General features: G+C 33.7%; 1 protein-coding gene across 1 annotated transcript in view; it reads left to right on the top strand.

Annotated features, from left to right (window-relative positions):
* The first annotated feature begins 1,171 nt into the window (after positions 1-1,171).
* Positions 1,172-17,717, top strand: part of LOC113066069 (docking protein 6-like) — an 80,131-nt gene continuing 63,585 nt past the window's right edge. The window contains exon 1 of the mRNA XM_026237675.1: positions 1,172-1,425. Coding sequence (XP_026093460.1) covers positions 1,360-1,425 — 66 coding nt within the window. The 5' untranslated portion in view covers positions 1,172-1,359. The remainder of the gene's footprint in view (positions 1,426-17,717) is intronic.

Here is a 17,717-nt window from a genome sequence, read left to right as displayed (position 1 = left end):
AAATTAAGTCTTAAAATATACAGATTAAAGATATTACATAGTACATGTAAAACAGTAGGAGTCTTGTGTTTTTTATGGCTTAATTTGTCAGATTAATTAATCCATACTATATTTGGAGCATGTTGGAATTAATAACTTGCGATCTCATACAATCTTTCATATTTCATATTATACATGTTGTTTACAGAAAATATGACCTGCTCTTATAGCAATTAATGATTTATCACATTAGTTTTAAGAGTGATATTCTACCAAATTCCATTCTTATAAAATAAATAAATAAATTATTCATCTTTTTTTGTCTTTAGATTTGCTCTGTGAATTTATCACACATTTACATTAAAATAATAAATAAAAAAATCACAAGGACTAACAATTGAATATACAGAAACAAAAGTATATATTCTTTTTTATTATATATATATATATATATATATATATATATATATATATATATATATATATATATATATATATATATACTCACATCGAAGGGTTGTGAGTTCGAGTCTCGGGCCGGCAGGAATTGTGGGTGGGGAGAGTGCATGTACAGTCTTTCCACCCTCAGTACCACGACTTAAGGTGCCCTTGAGCAAGGCATCGAACCCCCAACTGCTCCCAGGGCGCAGCAGCATAAATGCCTGCCCACTGCTCCGGGTGTGTGTTCACTGCTCTGTGTGTGTGCACTTCGGTGTGTATGTGCATTGAATGTCATGTCACTTTCACTGTCACTTATAATATATATATATATATATATATATATATATATATATATATATATATATATATATATATATATATATATATATATATATATAAGAATAACATAGAGAACCAGACTAGAAACTTATACTTATCACAAAGCAGTTTAGAAGGAGTATTGATAATGATAATAATCATCAGTAGGGAATTTAAGGAAATATATATTTGTTTCTTAGTAAATTAGGATATATACAGCTGTTAATTTCTGATATCCACATCTAACTGAAATTTCCTTTGCCTGCGTGAAAGTGGAATGACATATTCCCTAAAACCCTAAATAAATAAATAAATAAATGTAATTCATTCATTCATTCTTCATTCAATTAAGCAAGTGAGTAGGCCTAGTCTGCGTCCACCCCTCTGATTGGCCTCTCATGGTGCATTCCAGGAAGCTGCTCTCCTCGCTGAATTTAATCATCTGACGCGCGCGCTGTCTCCCCATTCTCGGGTGGAATGAGCCGCTCGAGCCGGTCGCCCGAGCAGCATCAGCAGCAGCATCGGTGGGACTGAAGCAGGTTGTTTGGGGACTGAATGTCTTACTGACTTCTGAGGGGTCTCGCAGCTGAGACGGAGGACGAGGACAGTGACGCTGTTAGGATGGCGTCAAACTTCAACGATATAGTGAAGCAGGGCTACGTGAGGATTCGGAGTAAGAAACTGGGGGTGAGTGTTATCAACATCCGCTGGACGTTACTGTGTGATCAGTTATTTTGGGGCATCTGTATTTAAAAGGGCTTTAGTGAGCGCGCGCTGATCAAAAACATGCCATCAACGTGCACGAGCAACTCCAACTACTTTTGGTTTGGTTTTATTATTAATGGCCAGTTATTTATTTATTTATTTTAGCTACTGTATACAGTATGTTCTGTTCAGTATATACCTTAAAGCCTGGTGTGATGTAATCCATATGACAAGAAGATAATTATTTAACAATGATAATAATTGCTTTGGCTTATTGCTTGTGCTTTGAGCAAATGTGGGTTATTTAAAATTTGTTTTTAACATAAACAGAGTAATTGCTTTAGGCAATGTTATTTATTTATTTATTTATTTAACTATGTTTTTATTATAAAAGTTGTAATGGACTTTAATGTCTGTTATGTAGATTGTTTATTACATTTGAAAAGGTTAATCAAGAATCTGCTGTCTTAGTTTTTTTTTTGTTTTTTTTGGCTGTATGAGAGACACATTAGTCAAGTCTACAGATGCAGCATCATCTGTTTATTCTCCCCTGATTCTGCAGCTGTGAATAGAGTGAGTACTGTAGGTCATCAGGTCTGTGTGATACAGCAGGTGAATATGTTTTTTTTTTTTTTTTTTGAGTGACATTTGTTTTAGAGAAATGCCTCTTATTGTAGCAATGCAATGTTCATTTTTATATGTATACATTATACACGATATGCAAAACAAATAAATAGTTATAAGAAATACACTTTTATTATTTTGATTTACTTTGATATAAATAAAAAATTATAAAATATATAGAAATTCCTAATAAAATAAGTAAATAAAGTAAAATAAAATAAAAGTAAAATACAATATATAGATTTCTTAATTTGTATTTTTCTTTTAGTTATTTTACTAATGTCATATTAGTCTTAAATTTAAGACTTTTTTTTTTTTTAGCTATAAAATATAAATATAACAAAAAGTTCTAATCAATACTCAGTGTCTTAGGGATGTTTGTCTTTGCCCCTAGACAGTGGATATGATATTATCTAAATGTATTATTTGAAGTGCAGCTTCACATTGCTTGTTAATTTTTATTGTTAGATAAACTTACCGGCTGTATTTCATACAAACATTATCCTGTAAATATACAGAAGTGATCACATCTCATCGAAACAAAGATAAAGAAAACTGCACAGTGATGCCACATTTGTTCTTGAAGGCAGAGCATAGAATTACTATCTAAGAAATAAAACCAGTCTCATTATTTTTCCAATATATATGTGGCATCATGGTCGCATTTGCCATTAATTGAACAGAATGAATGTAAAAAAGAAAAACGTGTAAAAGCAGGTTAGTTAAGTTGCTTTGATATCCGTCTAAAACCCTGTAATGTGAATTTACAGATCAGTGCACCTGACATTAACTGACCTTCTCACATAGACGTAATGCCCTTTGAACCCACAGACTTCTGCTCCTTTGGCATTTTCCCATTCCCATTGTGTATAATTATAACCAAAACTTTAGAGATTACATAAATATTAGTATGAATGTTAATGGTAACCATTCAATCGAAACCGTAGAAATGTGATGTTTAAAATGTTTTACTCTGATTTAAAAAGCCTCTATTACTGGTCTTTTTCAGCCATTTGTATCATTTTGAGTGTAATCTGTTCATCTGATGAACTATGCAGATGAAACAGGCAGCTGCTCCTTTGAAGACTGCTTTAGAGGGAAGGACTACTTGTCTCATCAGTGCTGGCACAGTCTTTTTTTAGGGCAAGTATCATGTTTTGAACAGCAGGATCAGCTTAGGGTTTCCCTCTGATGTCTCTCTCTGTTCCTCTCGTTTTCCCTCTCCTCGCTTTCTCAATCTTTTAAGACCTAGACATGTAATGCAAATTAATAACTAAATGGGGAAAAATTACCACAAAAAGGGTAGGAAATATGGTTGTAAGTGTTCAATTATTATAATTTTTTCATCTTGCAATAAATGGTCAGTGAAAGCATATGCTTAACCTCGAGAAAATGTTGATCGCACAGCCACAGGAGGTTAATATTATATGATTTGTGTTATTTTCTGTTTATTTTATTCATCTAAATTGAGCTGTCACTCAGCAGAGATGATCTGGTTTGGGATCGGATCGTCTTCATTCTGGGCAGATTCGAGATAATGAGCTTCAAAGTTTTGCATTCCATATGGTGATAATAAGAAGTCTATTTCAGACATGGGTCCCAAAATGTACATAACTTAAAAAAAAAAAAAAAAAAAAAAAAAAAAAAACGTTGATAGGATATGTGAATCACTAAATTTGGATAAAAATGGCAGATGCAGCCTTATAATTCCAAGGTGACTAAATATTTATTTGATAATAGTTTTCATGCAATAACATTTGTAACAGGGATGAATGCTTGAGCCTGACAAATGCAGATGATTTTACTACTTGACTGTTTTTTTTTTGGTAAATGAATTACTAACATTTAAAAGTTTGTGATTGGTAAGATGTTTTAACGTGTTTGGAAGAAGTCTCTTATGTCACCAAGCTTGCATTTATTTGATCTTGGGATAAATAAAAATAAAACAGCAATATTGTGAAATAATAATGTTACATTTCAAAATCTGTTTGAATGTATTCTGAATGATACAAATCTGAATTTACAGCATCATTACTCTAGTCTTTAATGCCACATGATCTTTCAGAAATCATTCTAATATGCTGATTTGGTGCTGAAGTCAGAGTTGAAAAAAGTCATGCTGCTTTATATTTTTATGGAATTTGTGATACTTTTTAAAGGATTTTTTTTGTTGATGACGGGAAAGCTCAAAAGAACAGAATTTATTTGAAATAGAAACATATTGTCTTTTCTGTCACTTTTGACCAATTTAATGTAACATTGCTCAACAAAACATTCTTTTCTTTCAAAACAAAAAATCTTTCTGTCCCTTTTAGGTGGGACTGGTCAAAATCATTATTTTAAATGGTCGATAGAAATGTTTAATGTGTTCAAAACTAGTTATTTTTCATGTTTGGTTCATTTTATCATATATATAACAATTAAACATACCTAATTGTTCTCACAACAGAATTATATGACTTGTGCTTATAATGGTTTACAAATGATTGAACTGTACCATATTTAGGGAAAGTGCAGTTTACGCCAAGCAGTAGTCTGAACAGTAGACACTGGATGGTATCGCTTTACATATAATCAGGACATATTCCATGTAAACACTGTCCATACTAAAACGCCCTTTAACCGTGGATAAATTCCCATGTCATCTGTTTATGTCATCTTTGTTGTCCCAGACAGTCACTGGTAAGGACACTTACAAAAAGTTTTCTAATGCATTGTGAATCCATAGAAAATCATCCAGGCTTACCCTGGAGCGGACGACTTAAAGCGGCCTTTCATCTCAACACTTTCAGCGGAGCTGTAATCTTATTTAAGCTGTTGTTGCAAGCCAGTGCTTGACCCATATATGAGAATTGCGTTTTGTCATCTGTCTTTATGTACAGACAGTTTAGTAATGCCAGCGATTAATGTTTGACTGAGATCTTCCTACATGAGGTTTTGGACAATGAAAGTGTCTAGCAGAAAGTTTCTAGTAAAGCTCATCTGATGTTAAAACATGTCATGTCAAACAGCTGGCAACTTGAAATTTGATATACACTGTAGTTTTAGGTAAATAAGAAAATTACTTGCAATTACTTTTTAATTATTATTTTTTTACATTTACTAGTAAATGTGTAGATCACTGTAATCACTATAGACATTTTCTTTTTAGTTAAAAGGGGAATAAAATATGTGTGTGTGTGTGTGTACAGTATGTATATATATATTAGACAATGCATTAAAAAAAAAAAAAAAAAAAAAACGCTGTAAATGTCACATCAGTGTCCCAAATTTACTTATTTGATTTGTGACCTAACAATAATGCGGAATATAATTTTTTTAAATGTTGAAATTATTTTAATATGTTCAGAATCCATAAATTGTGTATATTTTAATGTAAATTTATTAGAAATCTTTTATATATATAAAAAAAACAATTCATCATTGAAATTATAAAAAAAAAATATTTATAAAAAAATAAAAAAAAACATAATTGTCACTGATTTACTAAGAAATAACGAAACATATAAAATATTACACTATTTGTTTCAGTGTAGGGAAAAATAAAAATAATAAAAATAATTGTAAAAGTTTTAATTTTTATTTTTATTTTTTTTTAGAGTATAGCACTATAAAATAGTGTTTATTTCCAGGTTTAAATGAGATTTTGGAATCAGGTTTTCTCAGACTTTTGGACCCCACTGAAAGTGTCCAAATTTAATTAGAAAACTGTATTTTCTATATATAACATGCTTATAAAGACTTATACTATACTTTAAACCTACATTTTGCCTACACCTATATATATATATATATATATATATATATATATATATATATATATATATATATATAAAATACTGCTATATGCTAAACCTTATGTGCACATCAATTATTTATGAGCATATGAGGTGTGGATAATGATTATGTGACAGTAGTTTTGGATAATTCGCTGTATAGTATCTCTTGTGTGCACACAGCTATGTTACACGTTACTGTGTCGTATTTATACTCCGTTTTCATGTTCATGCTAATAGTGTTTATCCAGCTTTCATCAGACTGATTCAAACAAAGAGTGGAAGACGAATTGGAGGCTCTTATTAGGGCTGATGAATTGCCCCCCACAGCAGCAGAAGAGGCAAATGTTATTATTCAGAGTGAATAATGCTGCACTGTTGTGCCATTTCTCTCGCAGATAAATCTCCTCTCAGTCTTCACACCAACATTTCACATCATCGATCCCTGCTGTTTTTAATTACAAAACACACTTTTGTTTTGATCAGGAGCAAACATTACTATTAGCTGTCACGGATGTGTGTGACTAATTGTGTAGATTCTTCGGTGTTGAGTGAGTCAGAGCTTTTTATCTATGTTATGTTCTCATTCACTCAATTTATCAGACTTTGGAAGCCTTTTGTATCACAAGTTATTTGTGTGTATTGTATACTGTTTTAAATAATCTTGACAGGACGAGAGGGCAAAAGTGAGAGAAAGCTTTGCAATCTCCTGCTGATGACAGGCAAAAGTCTTTCTCTCAAGGACATTTAAGAGCTGCCATTTAGCTAGTCATCAGGCTGGAAAGTCAAATTGCACATGTTGAATCTGAAAAGAGCTCTTCATCTTTGATTTGAACCATCCACAACTTCTGAAGCTGAGTGCAGACTGCTAGACTGAAGCTTATCACCTTTTTGTCTTATAAAGGAAGAGTTAAGATTCTGTCAATATTCACTCACCCTCATGCCATTTCAAACCCTTTTTTTTCTTTTGTAAAAAAAATCAAAAAAGGATTTTTTGAAGATTATCCTGGTCATTTTTTTCAGTATAATGAAAGTGAATGAAAACTACGTATGTCAAGCTCCAAAATTACAACAAATGCTCCAACTTTAAAGTAAAACTTCTCAAGTCTTCAGTTAGGTCCATATATATTTGTACATTGACACAATTTTCTTAGTTTTGCCACCAGAATAGAATAAAAAAATTAAACAATCAAGATGAAACTGAATTCAAAGGGTTGAACATAAATATAACAAAATGCTTAAGGATTAAATTTTTATACATAGTCCCTTCATTTTCAGGGGCTCAAATGTAATTGGTCAAAAAATATAAACATAAAAAAAAATGTTTTTGTTATTTTTTATATATTTTTTGAGAATCCTTAAAACTTGTAAAAGCTTTGTTCGTCTTCACAACACAATTTATGATATTATGGATGAAAACCGGGAGGCTTGTGACTGTCCCACAGACTGCCAAGTCACTTACACTGTCAAGGTCCAGAAAACTATGAAAGACATCATCAGAATAGTTCAACCTCTAAATCTAAATTGCTCTATTCTTTTTTCTTTTTATTTATTATATTATTTAAAAGCCCTTGCTACGTGTACTGAGTTTATGTTTGTATGTGATTGTGTGTATACACACACACACACACATGCACACACGCACACACACACACACACACACATGTTTGTTTTTGTGAAAAGTGGGGACATCCCATAGGCGTAATGGTTTTTATAATGTAGAAACTGTATAATTCTATCACCCTTCACCAACCCTACCCCTAAACCTCACAGGAAACTTTGTGCATTTTTACTTTCTCAAAAAAAACTCATTCTGTATGATTTATAAGCGTTTTGAAAAATGGCGACATGGGTTATGTCCTCATAAGTCACCCTCTCCTTGTAATACCTGTGTCATACCCATGTCATTATACAAAGTTGTGCCCTGATATGTCACAAAAACATGCCCACACACACACACATACACACACACACACACACACACACACACACACACTATATAAGATATGATAGTCTATATAGTAATTTTAGATATCTTAGATATCCAATCTCACTACATTTATATTTTTCTAAATATATTGTAAAATATGTTTGGCTTATACCCAAAATTTATTGTAATATTGGCAACCTACTTTCTTGCCCCTTGAAGTTCATAATATACTTTAGCATTTGAATGTAAAAAAAAAAAAAAAAAAAATTCAATTGGAATTTCAATTTTGGCCAGAAAAACTGTGCAATACTTTTCTACAAGTAGTCTGGATAACTTTTACTTTTTATTGCACCCTTTTGTACCCTTTAGTAGGGCTGTGCAACAAAATCGAATGTGATTTTCATGCGCATCTCATCAGTAAAGATGCTCCTGTAATTAGAAGTATATCTCCAGCACGTGCATTCAGAACAGGGTTGCCAGGTTTTCACAACAAATCATGCTCAGTTGCTTCTTAAAACTGGTCCAAACTAGCCCAATCGCGTTTCCAGGAGGTTGCCCGAAAAAAAAAAATTGCTTCCCAGGGTTAAAATATACATTTTTTGGAAGGGTTGCGCTGGTAAAATTCGCATTTTAGGGGTTAAATATCATGTTATTTGTATTGGGGTTGATTCAAACCGCGTTCATGAAGAACAATCGCAGACTTGGCAACACTGGTTCAGGTGGAGCGGCATCACTACACAGAGCCGTAGTCTACCGACAACTAACACAAAATAGTTTTCAAAATCGACAAAGAATCGCCTAGGATTCAAAATCGATAACATCAATTTTGTGTAGATTCTCAGTGAATTAAGGCTCTGTGGTAGTAAATGCCAACCGGTGTTGCCAAGTCTGTGGTTGTTTTTCATGTCCGCGGGTCAAAGCGACCACAATACAAATAACGTGATATTTAGCCCCTAAAATGCGAATTTTACCAATGCAACCCTGCTAAAAAACGTTTATTTTAACCCCGGGAAGCAATTTTTTTTTATCGGGGAACCTTCTGGAAGTGCGATTGGACTAGTTTTGGACTAGTTTTGAGAAGCAACTGGGCAGGATTTGTTACGAAAACCTGGCAACCCTGATCTGAACGCACGTGCTGGAGATACTTCTAATTACAGGAGCGTCTTTACTGATGAGATGTGCATGAAAATCGCAATGTTTTTTTGCACAGCCCTACCCTTAGTCTTCTGGATTTCGAATTCACTTGAAGAGTTTAAGTTAAAAAGCTTAAATAATTTAAGCGAATAAGTTTGCGTCTCCCTTTTTATTAATGTTCCCCACTCCGCAAGCTTTCAATATCAGAATTTACCAGTCTTATCGTTTTTTTCCTCACCTGAGTGCTATATTATATATTCTCAGAAAATATTTCAGGAGAGAGATGATAAAATAGCCAAGGCTTACTTAATGAATAGCATAGCCTGTGATACAAAGTTCCAGTCTTCAGAGAAATTTTCACCTCTGAATGAATGTACCATAGGTCCATTTACTCAGCCGCTGTTTCTTCTTATCATATGGCACACATTAATCATATCTGAGGCTCCTGAGTCTTGCTCATCTCTACTCATTTTGCTGTCTAGTGTCTCTGAGCACAATACAGTATGTGCTTCAGGCTAAAGCACCCAGTCTGGCCAGCTCAGCTCAAGTACGGCCCATTGAACACACTTTTGGGGTTTTGTTTTCCGCAGGGCAATGTTATTTCACTCTTCTATCACTTTCTTTCCCACATCTAAGTTTCCTTTTTTTCTCCCTCTCTCTCAAGCTGAGAAAGTTCTTGATGCTTCAGGCCTCTGAGAATTTGTTATGTGGACATGCTATCTGCTTTTCTCTGCCAGAAGCGAAAATAGTTTTTCATGCAACTTTGTACCCACAGATAAACCACAATCCATAGTATAGCGAGACTTTATTCTTTTTCTTATAATTTCTTAGACCGTGTAGTTATGTGTGCAGTTATGACCCCATTATAAGGAGACCATGTGCCTCTGGGATGTTTCAAAGTTTATTTAATATGTCTCTGTTTTGCAAGATAAAATGTAGAAGACTAATAACAATTTTATTTATTTTTTTTAGTCATTGTGACAAATGTTTTTTCGCATTGGCATGTCATATTCGTTATTTTTATGAATATGGTTTTTCATTCTAGCATTTATGTTTGATACTAAATCTCCAAAGCTTGTGTCCAAAAAAAGAATTCCTTTTTCTCCACTTGCAAGCCACAATATGCATCACGCTGAAAAGCAGTGAACCTTATTACGATAAAGTTGAGAAGTATGCCTGGTTGATTTACAAAGCTTTATTTGACCTTCATTTCTTTCTGGGACTCTTTCTACATGTTGCATTGTTGTGCCTGTAGTTGGCCGCAAGTGACTGTCTTTATGAGAGTCATTTAATCATTCAATCATCTGTTTTATTCAAAAATGTCATCAGGGATGAAACAAGTGAGTGATTCATTGAATTGTTCAGTCCCTGATACAGTGAAAAAATATAAAATGTATATCATCTTCATTTGTTTTTGTTTCTCATAAAAAATTACATTAAAATAAAACAACCTTATTAACTACAGAAGACTGATACTGTTAGTATCTTGCTCTAAGTGCAAAACTCAGTTCATCAAAGTGTAGTTTAGCTGACTGTGTGTGTACGTGGGAGTTTTCATGCTCTGTTTTAATTGGAGAGCCACTCACTAAGCACCTGATCCCTGCAGTAAGTTATGCGAACAGCTTTTAACGAATCTATAATTCTGTCAGCCTTCAGTTTGAAATTTCTTTACAGCTAACCTAAAGATTAGTAGAAGTCCAAATCATCTATGAAGTGTTGTCCGGCCATTCGTATACTTAATGGTTGCCCATTCTGCTTTGTCTATCTGCCAGAATGATGAACAGTTCCTCACACATGTGAGCGACCATAGGCATTATGTTGAGAAATAGCAGTCATCCTAGCATTTTTGATGAATATAAAGTGCTTTATTGCACAGTAGAATGGATTCTGCTTTTTATTAGGCACAATTTCCATTTTGGCAAAAAAAAAATTCCATAGAAATGTATTGGCAATGGTAGGAGATGCAAGGTAGACAAATGGCCTGGACAGTAAAGACAACATGTTATTTATGGGAACATTGCCTGGAACAAAATTATATGTCATGAATATGGTGAAATATATTATCTGTAATGGAGATTCACATAAGATTGTGAATTTGTAGGCTATTGTGGTTCTTCTTGATAAAAGCTCCCTTTCAGGTCTGCATGACCTTTTAGGTGCAAATGTCTGACCGCAGACCTACATTCATGACAATTGAATGATTGCAGAGAATGATCTCCTTTATTCATCCACTGTTTTGATTGCAGAATGTTTCTATGGACTATTTGCTTTGATTTCCTTTTGAAACCACACTGTTCTGCATGGGTTATCCTGAATCATAGATCAAATTATTTTTTTCAGAGAAAAGCAAGTATGAAAATAAGCATGTAATGACACAGAATAGCTATTTTCTGTGTGCACTGGTGCATTTAAGTGCTTCAGGTCTCCACTAATCTGTGTCACATAGGTTTCATACTAGATTTATACTCTTAGATAAATTAATATATATATATATATATATATATATATATATATATATATATATATATATATATATATATATATAGACATGCACCTGAATTTCTGAAAGGACCTCTGTGATTTCTTGGAACAGTCTTCAAATAATATCCCTGAATTAATCCCAGTTGTTTATCAATGCAGGTGCTTAAGTGCACGTGCTTAGCTTTGGTGATTAGTCCAAAAATAGCAAACCAACAGTGTCCCAAAACTCAACTTCATTATTCTCACTGATCCAGTTGTCATGTGGGAGATGGTTGTCACGGTGGCATGAAGGTAAACAAGTTAAAGTGACAGAAAATCAAAGCATCCTTGAGTTTCTCAACCATGTGTCTACATAAGATAGAGCTTTGCTCATGAATAACTTACAGAGCCTTTGAAAATACAATCAGACCCTAAACCAATTTTCTTATTTTGCTGAATTACAAACCTTCACTTTATTGAATTATAATCAAAACACCACCTCGAAAATGACTTGTTTATAGTATTTTTATGTAAGAAAACAGCCTCAACAAAATTCATTCAGTTTCATGTCGGGATGTGCAAAACAATATAACTCACCTAGTTGTTTGACTGAATGACTAGTTGACTGAATAATTTGTCTTAAGGACAGGGTGGAAAACCTGGAAATATCAATTGAGAATTTCCAGATCTGAAAAAAAAAAAAAAAAAAAAAAATGATAGAGTCCCAAGTGTTCTGTAAGCCAATAACTACTCTCATTTTATTTTTGCTTGTGTACTATTCGTGCTTATACCATGGTCTGTCTGAATTCTCAGATCTGATTGGCTAGAAAGTGTGCATTAAAGCCCTTTAATGCACAAGCATTTCCACTCAGTTCAACGTTCACCAATCACCATTCTCTAATAATGGCCAACTTTTATTGAGGCGCACACACACACACACACACACACACACACACATCACTCACACACAGATATCAGAGATAAAGCAGCACACACACAGAAAACAGATTTTGTGCTGCCACACAACATATATAAATAAAATAACTTAAGTTCCCCTTCAGGAACTCGACAATTTTCATAGTCATGAAAATAAAGAAAACTCTTTGAATGCGAAGGTGTGTCCAAACTTTTGGTCTGTACTGTATATATATATATATATTTGATAATATATCACAATATTACATTTTTTTCTGTATTTTTGATCAAATAAATGCAGGCTTGATGAGCAGAAGAAACTTCTTTCAAAAAAATTAAAAATAGTAATGTTTCCAAACTTTTGGTCTGTACTGTACATTTCTTAAATATACAGATGTATGTGTGTCTATTTATATATTAATATACACAGTATACACACACACACACACACACACACACACACATATATATATATATATATATACATATATGCAAGCACAGCGGTGCAAATTTTATTTCATCCTCTTAAAATATATATATAAAAAAAAAAAAAAAAATATATATATATATATATACTGTACATGTAAGATAACCATTATTTGATCATTGTGATCCAACTCCTACATTATTATTTTTCTAACTAAATCTTTCAGATGTTGCAAGTGGTTCATTATTATGCATTCTGTCAAAGTCAGGCATGCTTACATGTGTTTAATTTCTTTTGGAGAAATGGCTTCATTTGATTTCGCCCTGCCAGTACTATGCAGAGTGCTTGATATGGTTGATGACTGCACCTTTACTTCCTCCTCGGCTACTGAACTCTTTAGTTCCTTCAAAGAGATTGTTGGTCTCTCTTTGGCATCTCTCACAAATCTCCTTCTTGTTCAGTTGGAGGGCTTTGACGGATGACCTTTTCTAGACGGTTTCTGGGTGGTTTGCTGTAGCTTCCAGTTGACAATTGACAATACAACCAACTGTACTCACTGGCATTGAATCTTTGTACTCTAACTCGCCTTGATGAACAATCACTAAGTCAGATCTTTGATTGTTGGAGACAGATCCCGAAACCGATTATTTCACAAAATCTAGGCTCAACAGAGCGGAAGATTATCAGTGAGTAATAACTTGAATATTGGCCTGTTTGTCATTGTATGGTTATTGGGTCATAAAGACCATGATGTTTTCATCTTTTTTGAAGCTACAGGTCACATTTTTAATTGCATGATAAACATATTATATTAATAAAATTCTTGTTTTTGGAAAAAAGTAATTCAAATGGGTTTTGAAAGACATGAGGGTAATTAACATAATATTTGGAGGTAAGGGGGGGCTATACACTACCATTCAAAAGATTGGGGTCAGTAAGATTTTCTTTCTTTTTATGTACTTTTATTCATTAAATATGTATTACAATTATTACAAAAATGACAGTAAGACATGAATAGTGTAACAAAATATTTCGGCCCCACTTTATATTAGGTGGTCTTAACTACTATGTACTTACATAAAAAATAAGTACAGTGTACTTACTGTGTTCATATTGTATTGTAAAACACCTTTGCTGCTATTGAGGTGGGATGGGGTAAGGTTAGGGAGAGGGTTGGAGGTATGGGTAAGTTTAAGGGTGGGTTAAGGTGTAAAGTATGGGTCAACAGTGTAATTATAAATGTAATTACAGAAATTAAATACAGATGGGCCGGGACTCGATTAAAAAAATTAATCTAATTAATTAGAGGCTTTGTAATTAATTAATCGAAATTAATCGCATTTTAATCGCATATAAATATTTGACCTGAAAACAGTGAGAAGTAATTTTTTTCACACGGATTTATAGTATACCATTGAATAATGACTTAATACATAAGCTTAAGCAACAAAATATTGTTTATTTTTGTTCAACCAAGTCTAGCAGACCAGTGCAATTTTTGCCATGAAGTATAGCAATAGCATATTTAGAAACAATTTAGAAATAGTACATTTCAGAAATTCAGGAAGCTTATAGGTGCTGGAACCTTCTGTAAAGTGTTTTTTTTTTTTTTTTTTTTTTTAAGTAAAACACAATACTGTCAATGACATTCAGAACATTGGAAACACTGACTATTAGAAAACATCTCTCTGTTGCTTCAGAGGCCTTAACATACTAAGTCCAACACTCAATAACCTCGGCCAAAACAATAAAGAGTTCAACATAAACTGTTGCACCAACAAAATAATATATAGTTCAACATAAAGTGTAAAGTCCACGCTAGCTGCTATATGCTTTGCGTTGAGGTGATACTTGAGGCTCGATGTGCTGCTGCGGTGATATGCGAACGCTAGTTGGAGCTCCAGTATAATCGGTCCGCAGAAACTCATCCAGTGAGAAACGTTCCGCGGTGCAAAAATAAGTTATAAAAAATGCGGGATTTTTTTCTGTAATTAATTAATCTTAGTTAACGCGTTATTTTTTGTGTAATTAATTAATCTCAATTAACGCGTTAAAGTCCCGGCCCTAGTAAAAACATGTATGTACACAATAAGTACATTGTACTAAATTAATAATTAAAATGTAAGTACATAGTAGTTAAGGCCACTTAATATAAAGTGGGTCCAATATTTCTATATAAAATGCTATATAAAATATATTTATAATTAAAATAAATGTTGTTCTTTAGAACTTTATATTCATCAGAAAATCCTAAGATTATTATTTATTCATTTATTTAATAAAATAAATGCAACCTTGGGGAGCAGAAGGGACAAAAACAACAACATCTGAATGGTAGTGTGCAAGAACTAAACATGTTAGTATTTTCTGAATAAAAACTTCTGACCTTAATATTTAATTACTGTAGATTTTAACATTTGCAAATGGAGGTTTTTAGTATCTGAACTATCTCTCCTGCCACTGCTTCACTTTAAGATGCGGAAGCTTGACCTACATATTGTTTCAACATTATTTTGCAGCTATTTTGGTATTGTACTAGTAGTATGTGCAGAATTCAGGCAGGCGGTTAGACCTGCTTCAAACCTGACAATTTGACTAATGTTCTTCACAAAGGTTAGAGTGACCTACATGCTCCATGTGGAGTTTTCTCTCTCCCCTCCTCTTTCTCCTTGCACCTAAATGAAACGTTGCCTTAAGTTTTAGAATGCATAATAACAAGTGTTAATTATTCCAAATTTAAATTATGTGACCGACATAAGAAAAGACGTACCTTGACGTTGATAACCACAGCAGTCTGTCATTCTACAGAATAATTGTTGAAAGTATATATGAACTGTATTACCGAACTTTCTATTCCTGATACCAAACAGGGATGTGGTGGCTCTGATAACCCAAATGTTTGTGATTCATCAGCACCTGCTGAATGTCACCTGAATTTCATTTCCTCCCGCAGCTCTCAGATCTGTTGGCCGCAGTAACAGGGAAAGCGGCATGGGTGCTCTGCTGGACCAAATTTGGGCAAGAGAAATAAGTAAATAGAGTGTTATGCTAATGCTGTAAGCCAAGAATGTCTCTCTCTGCCCCTCCTGCGCTATACTGGACACAGGTTCTTGCTGGCAGTGTTATCATCATGCAGTTCTTTGAAAGGCTAGGCTTCGGATAAGCCCTATGCTGACACAGCTTGACCTTGTTGGGTTGTGTGTATGTGCGTCTCTTTGATTTATGAAAGTGTGTGGATCTGTGTGTGTGTGTGTCAGCAGTGTTTTCTCCTATAGGAGGTAGAGAAGGCAATGCTGCTCAAAAATACAATTCAGATAAAGTAAAGGCGGGCGTACTCGGTGCGATTTTTGCTGTCGTACGAGTCGCATGCATTTTTTTCCAATTGTGTGGAAATTGTGTATGCTCGTCTGGTCGCGGCTCGTATCATGTGCGAGGAATTAGTAGAATGCTTTACGAGCACTTCCAGACCTCCGGATCATTTTTAACATGTCTAAAAAGTTTGTGAGCTATCGGTTTGAACCGATACACACACTCTCACACACACACACACACACACACACACACACATGCATATGTAGTTTACGGGGACTCTCCATAGACGTAACGGTTTTCTATACTGTACAAACTGTATATTATATCCCCATACACTACCTTTATCCATCATGGGAAAATGGATGTTTAAAATGTAAATTAAACACCGTAAGCCATTATGAGGGCACAGGAAGCGTCCTCATAAACCATGTTTGTAATTGTAATAAAACCACATTGTAATACCCATGTCATTATATACATTTGTCCCCATAACCATAATACACACACACACACACACACACACACACACACACACACTCACAGTTGGGTGACCAGACATCCCGGTTTCCTCTTGCTGTAAAAGTACCTGTGTAGGAAACAGTCAAGGCTCATACCAATATTTTATATGCAGTTATGAGGGAGGGAGAGTAGTTATTAACTCTACGATTGCTTCAGAAATAGGCAGGTAGTAAAATCGTGTCGTATATCACCTCGTCCGTACAATTTCAAATAAACTCTCTCGTGATGTGTGCGTGGACATACGATCTTCCGACCATCAGAATTAGCACCGTGTATGCTCCCCGCCTTAATAGAAAGTAATTATAATAATAAAAAAAACTATAATAAAAAATATAATTAGTATTATATAATTAATAACAGTTAAATTAATCAGAGAAAATGGATGCAACAAAAACCTTGTTCAAAAACTTGGTCAAAGTACTAACATTTCTAAAGCTGAAACTGGAAAATAAAAAAATAAAATAATGAAAAAAATCAATAATTAAATATTAACTTTATTAGATAAAAAAAAACTAATAAACATGACAAAAAGCACACAACAAAATGACTAAACCTACTGTAAAATTAAAAACAATGCAAAATAACACTGGATTAGGTTAACTTAGTTGGTTAGTTGCAAATTGTAAACTGCAAACTCAAATCGAATGTTATAATTATTCTAACATTAATAATATCCAAGAACAGTTATGTAATTCGGTTTTTAAGTGATGACGTAAGAAGCGTTGTTTCTGGGTCCAAGCTTCAACTCGCTTCACTTGAGAATACGACCTCAGCAGCCGTTTATGAGCACTGTTTATTCATATTAATAATTTAAGATAAACACTTTCAAACTTACGGTATACACTACAGTCTCCGTGCTCACAGCGTCCCAAACACAAAAAAAATTTCTATTTTTTTTTTTATATTTATATTTTCATTGTCTGGCTATCTGGGACTTCGGTATGTAGTTAAATGTTACAATTATAACTTTTTCGCTAGTATTCTATAACATTGTGAGTTTATATTAGCACCTTTTGTTGTTTTCTCGTTGTAACTGATAGAGCGTTTGGACACGGAAGCGCTGCTACGTGACGTCAGACTTAACAAGCGAATGGTAACAACAACAACAACAACAAAAACTACAACACAAATGTTTCTTTAATGCTTTGGTTGCTTGGACTTTTATAGTATAGATTAT

This window comes from Carassius auratus, chromosome 49 (genome assembly GCF_003368295.1).
Source record: "Carassius auratus strain Wakin chromosome 49, ASM336829v1, whole genome shotgun sequence".
NCBI classification, from domain to species: Eukaryota; Metazoa; Chordata; class Actinopteri; order Cypriniformes; family Cyprinidae; genus Carassius; species Carassius auratus.
Note: the sequence above shows the minus strand (reverse complement) of the source record. Positions and strands in the feature narration are given on the sequence as shown.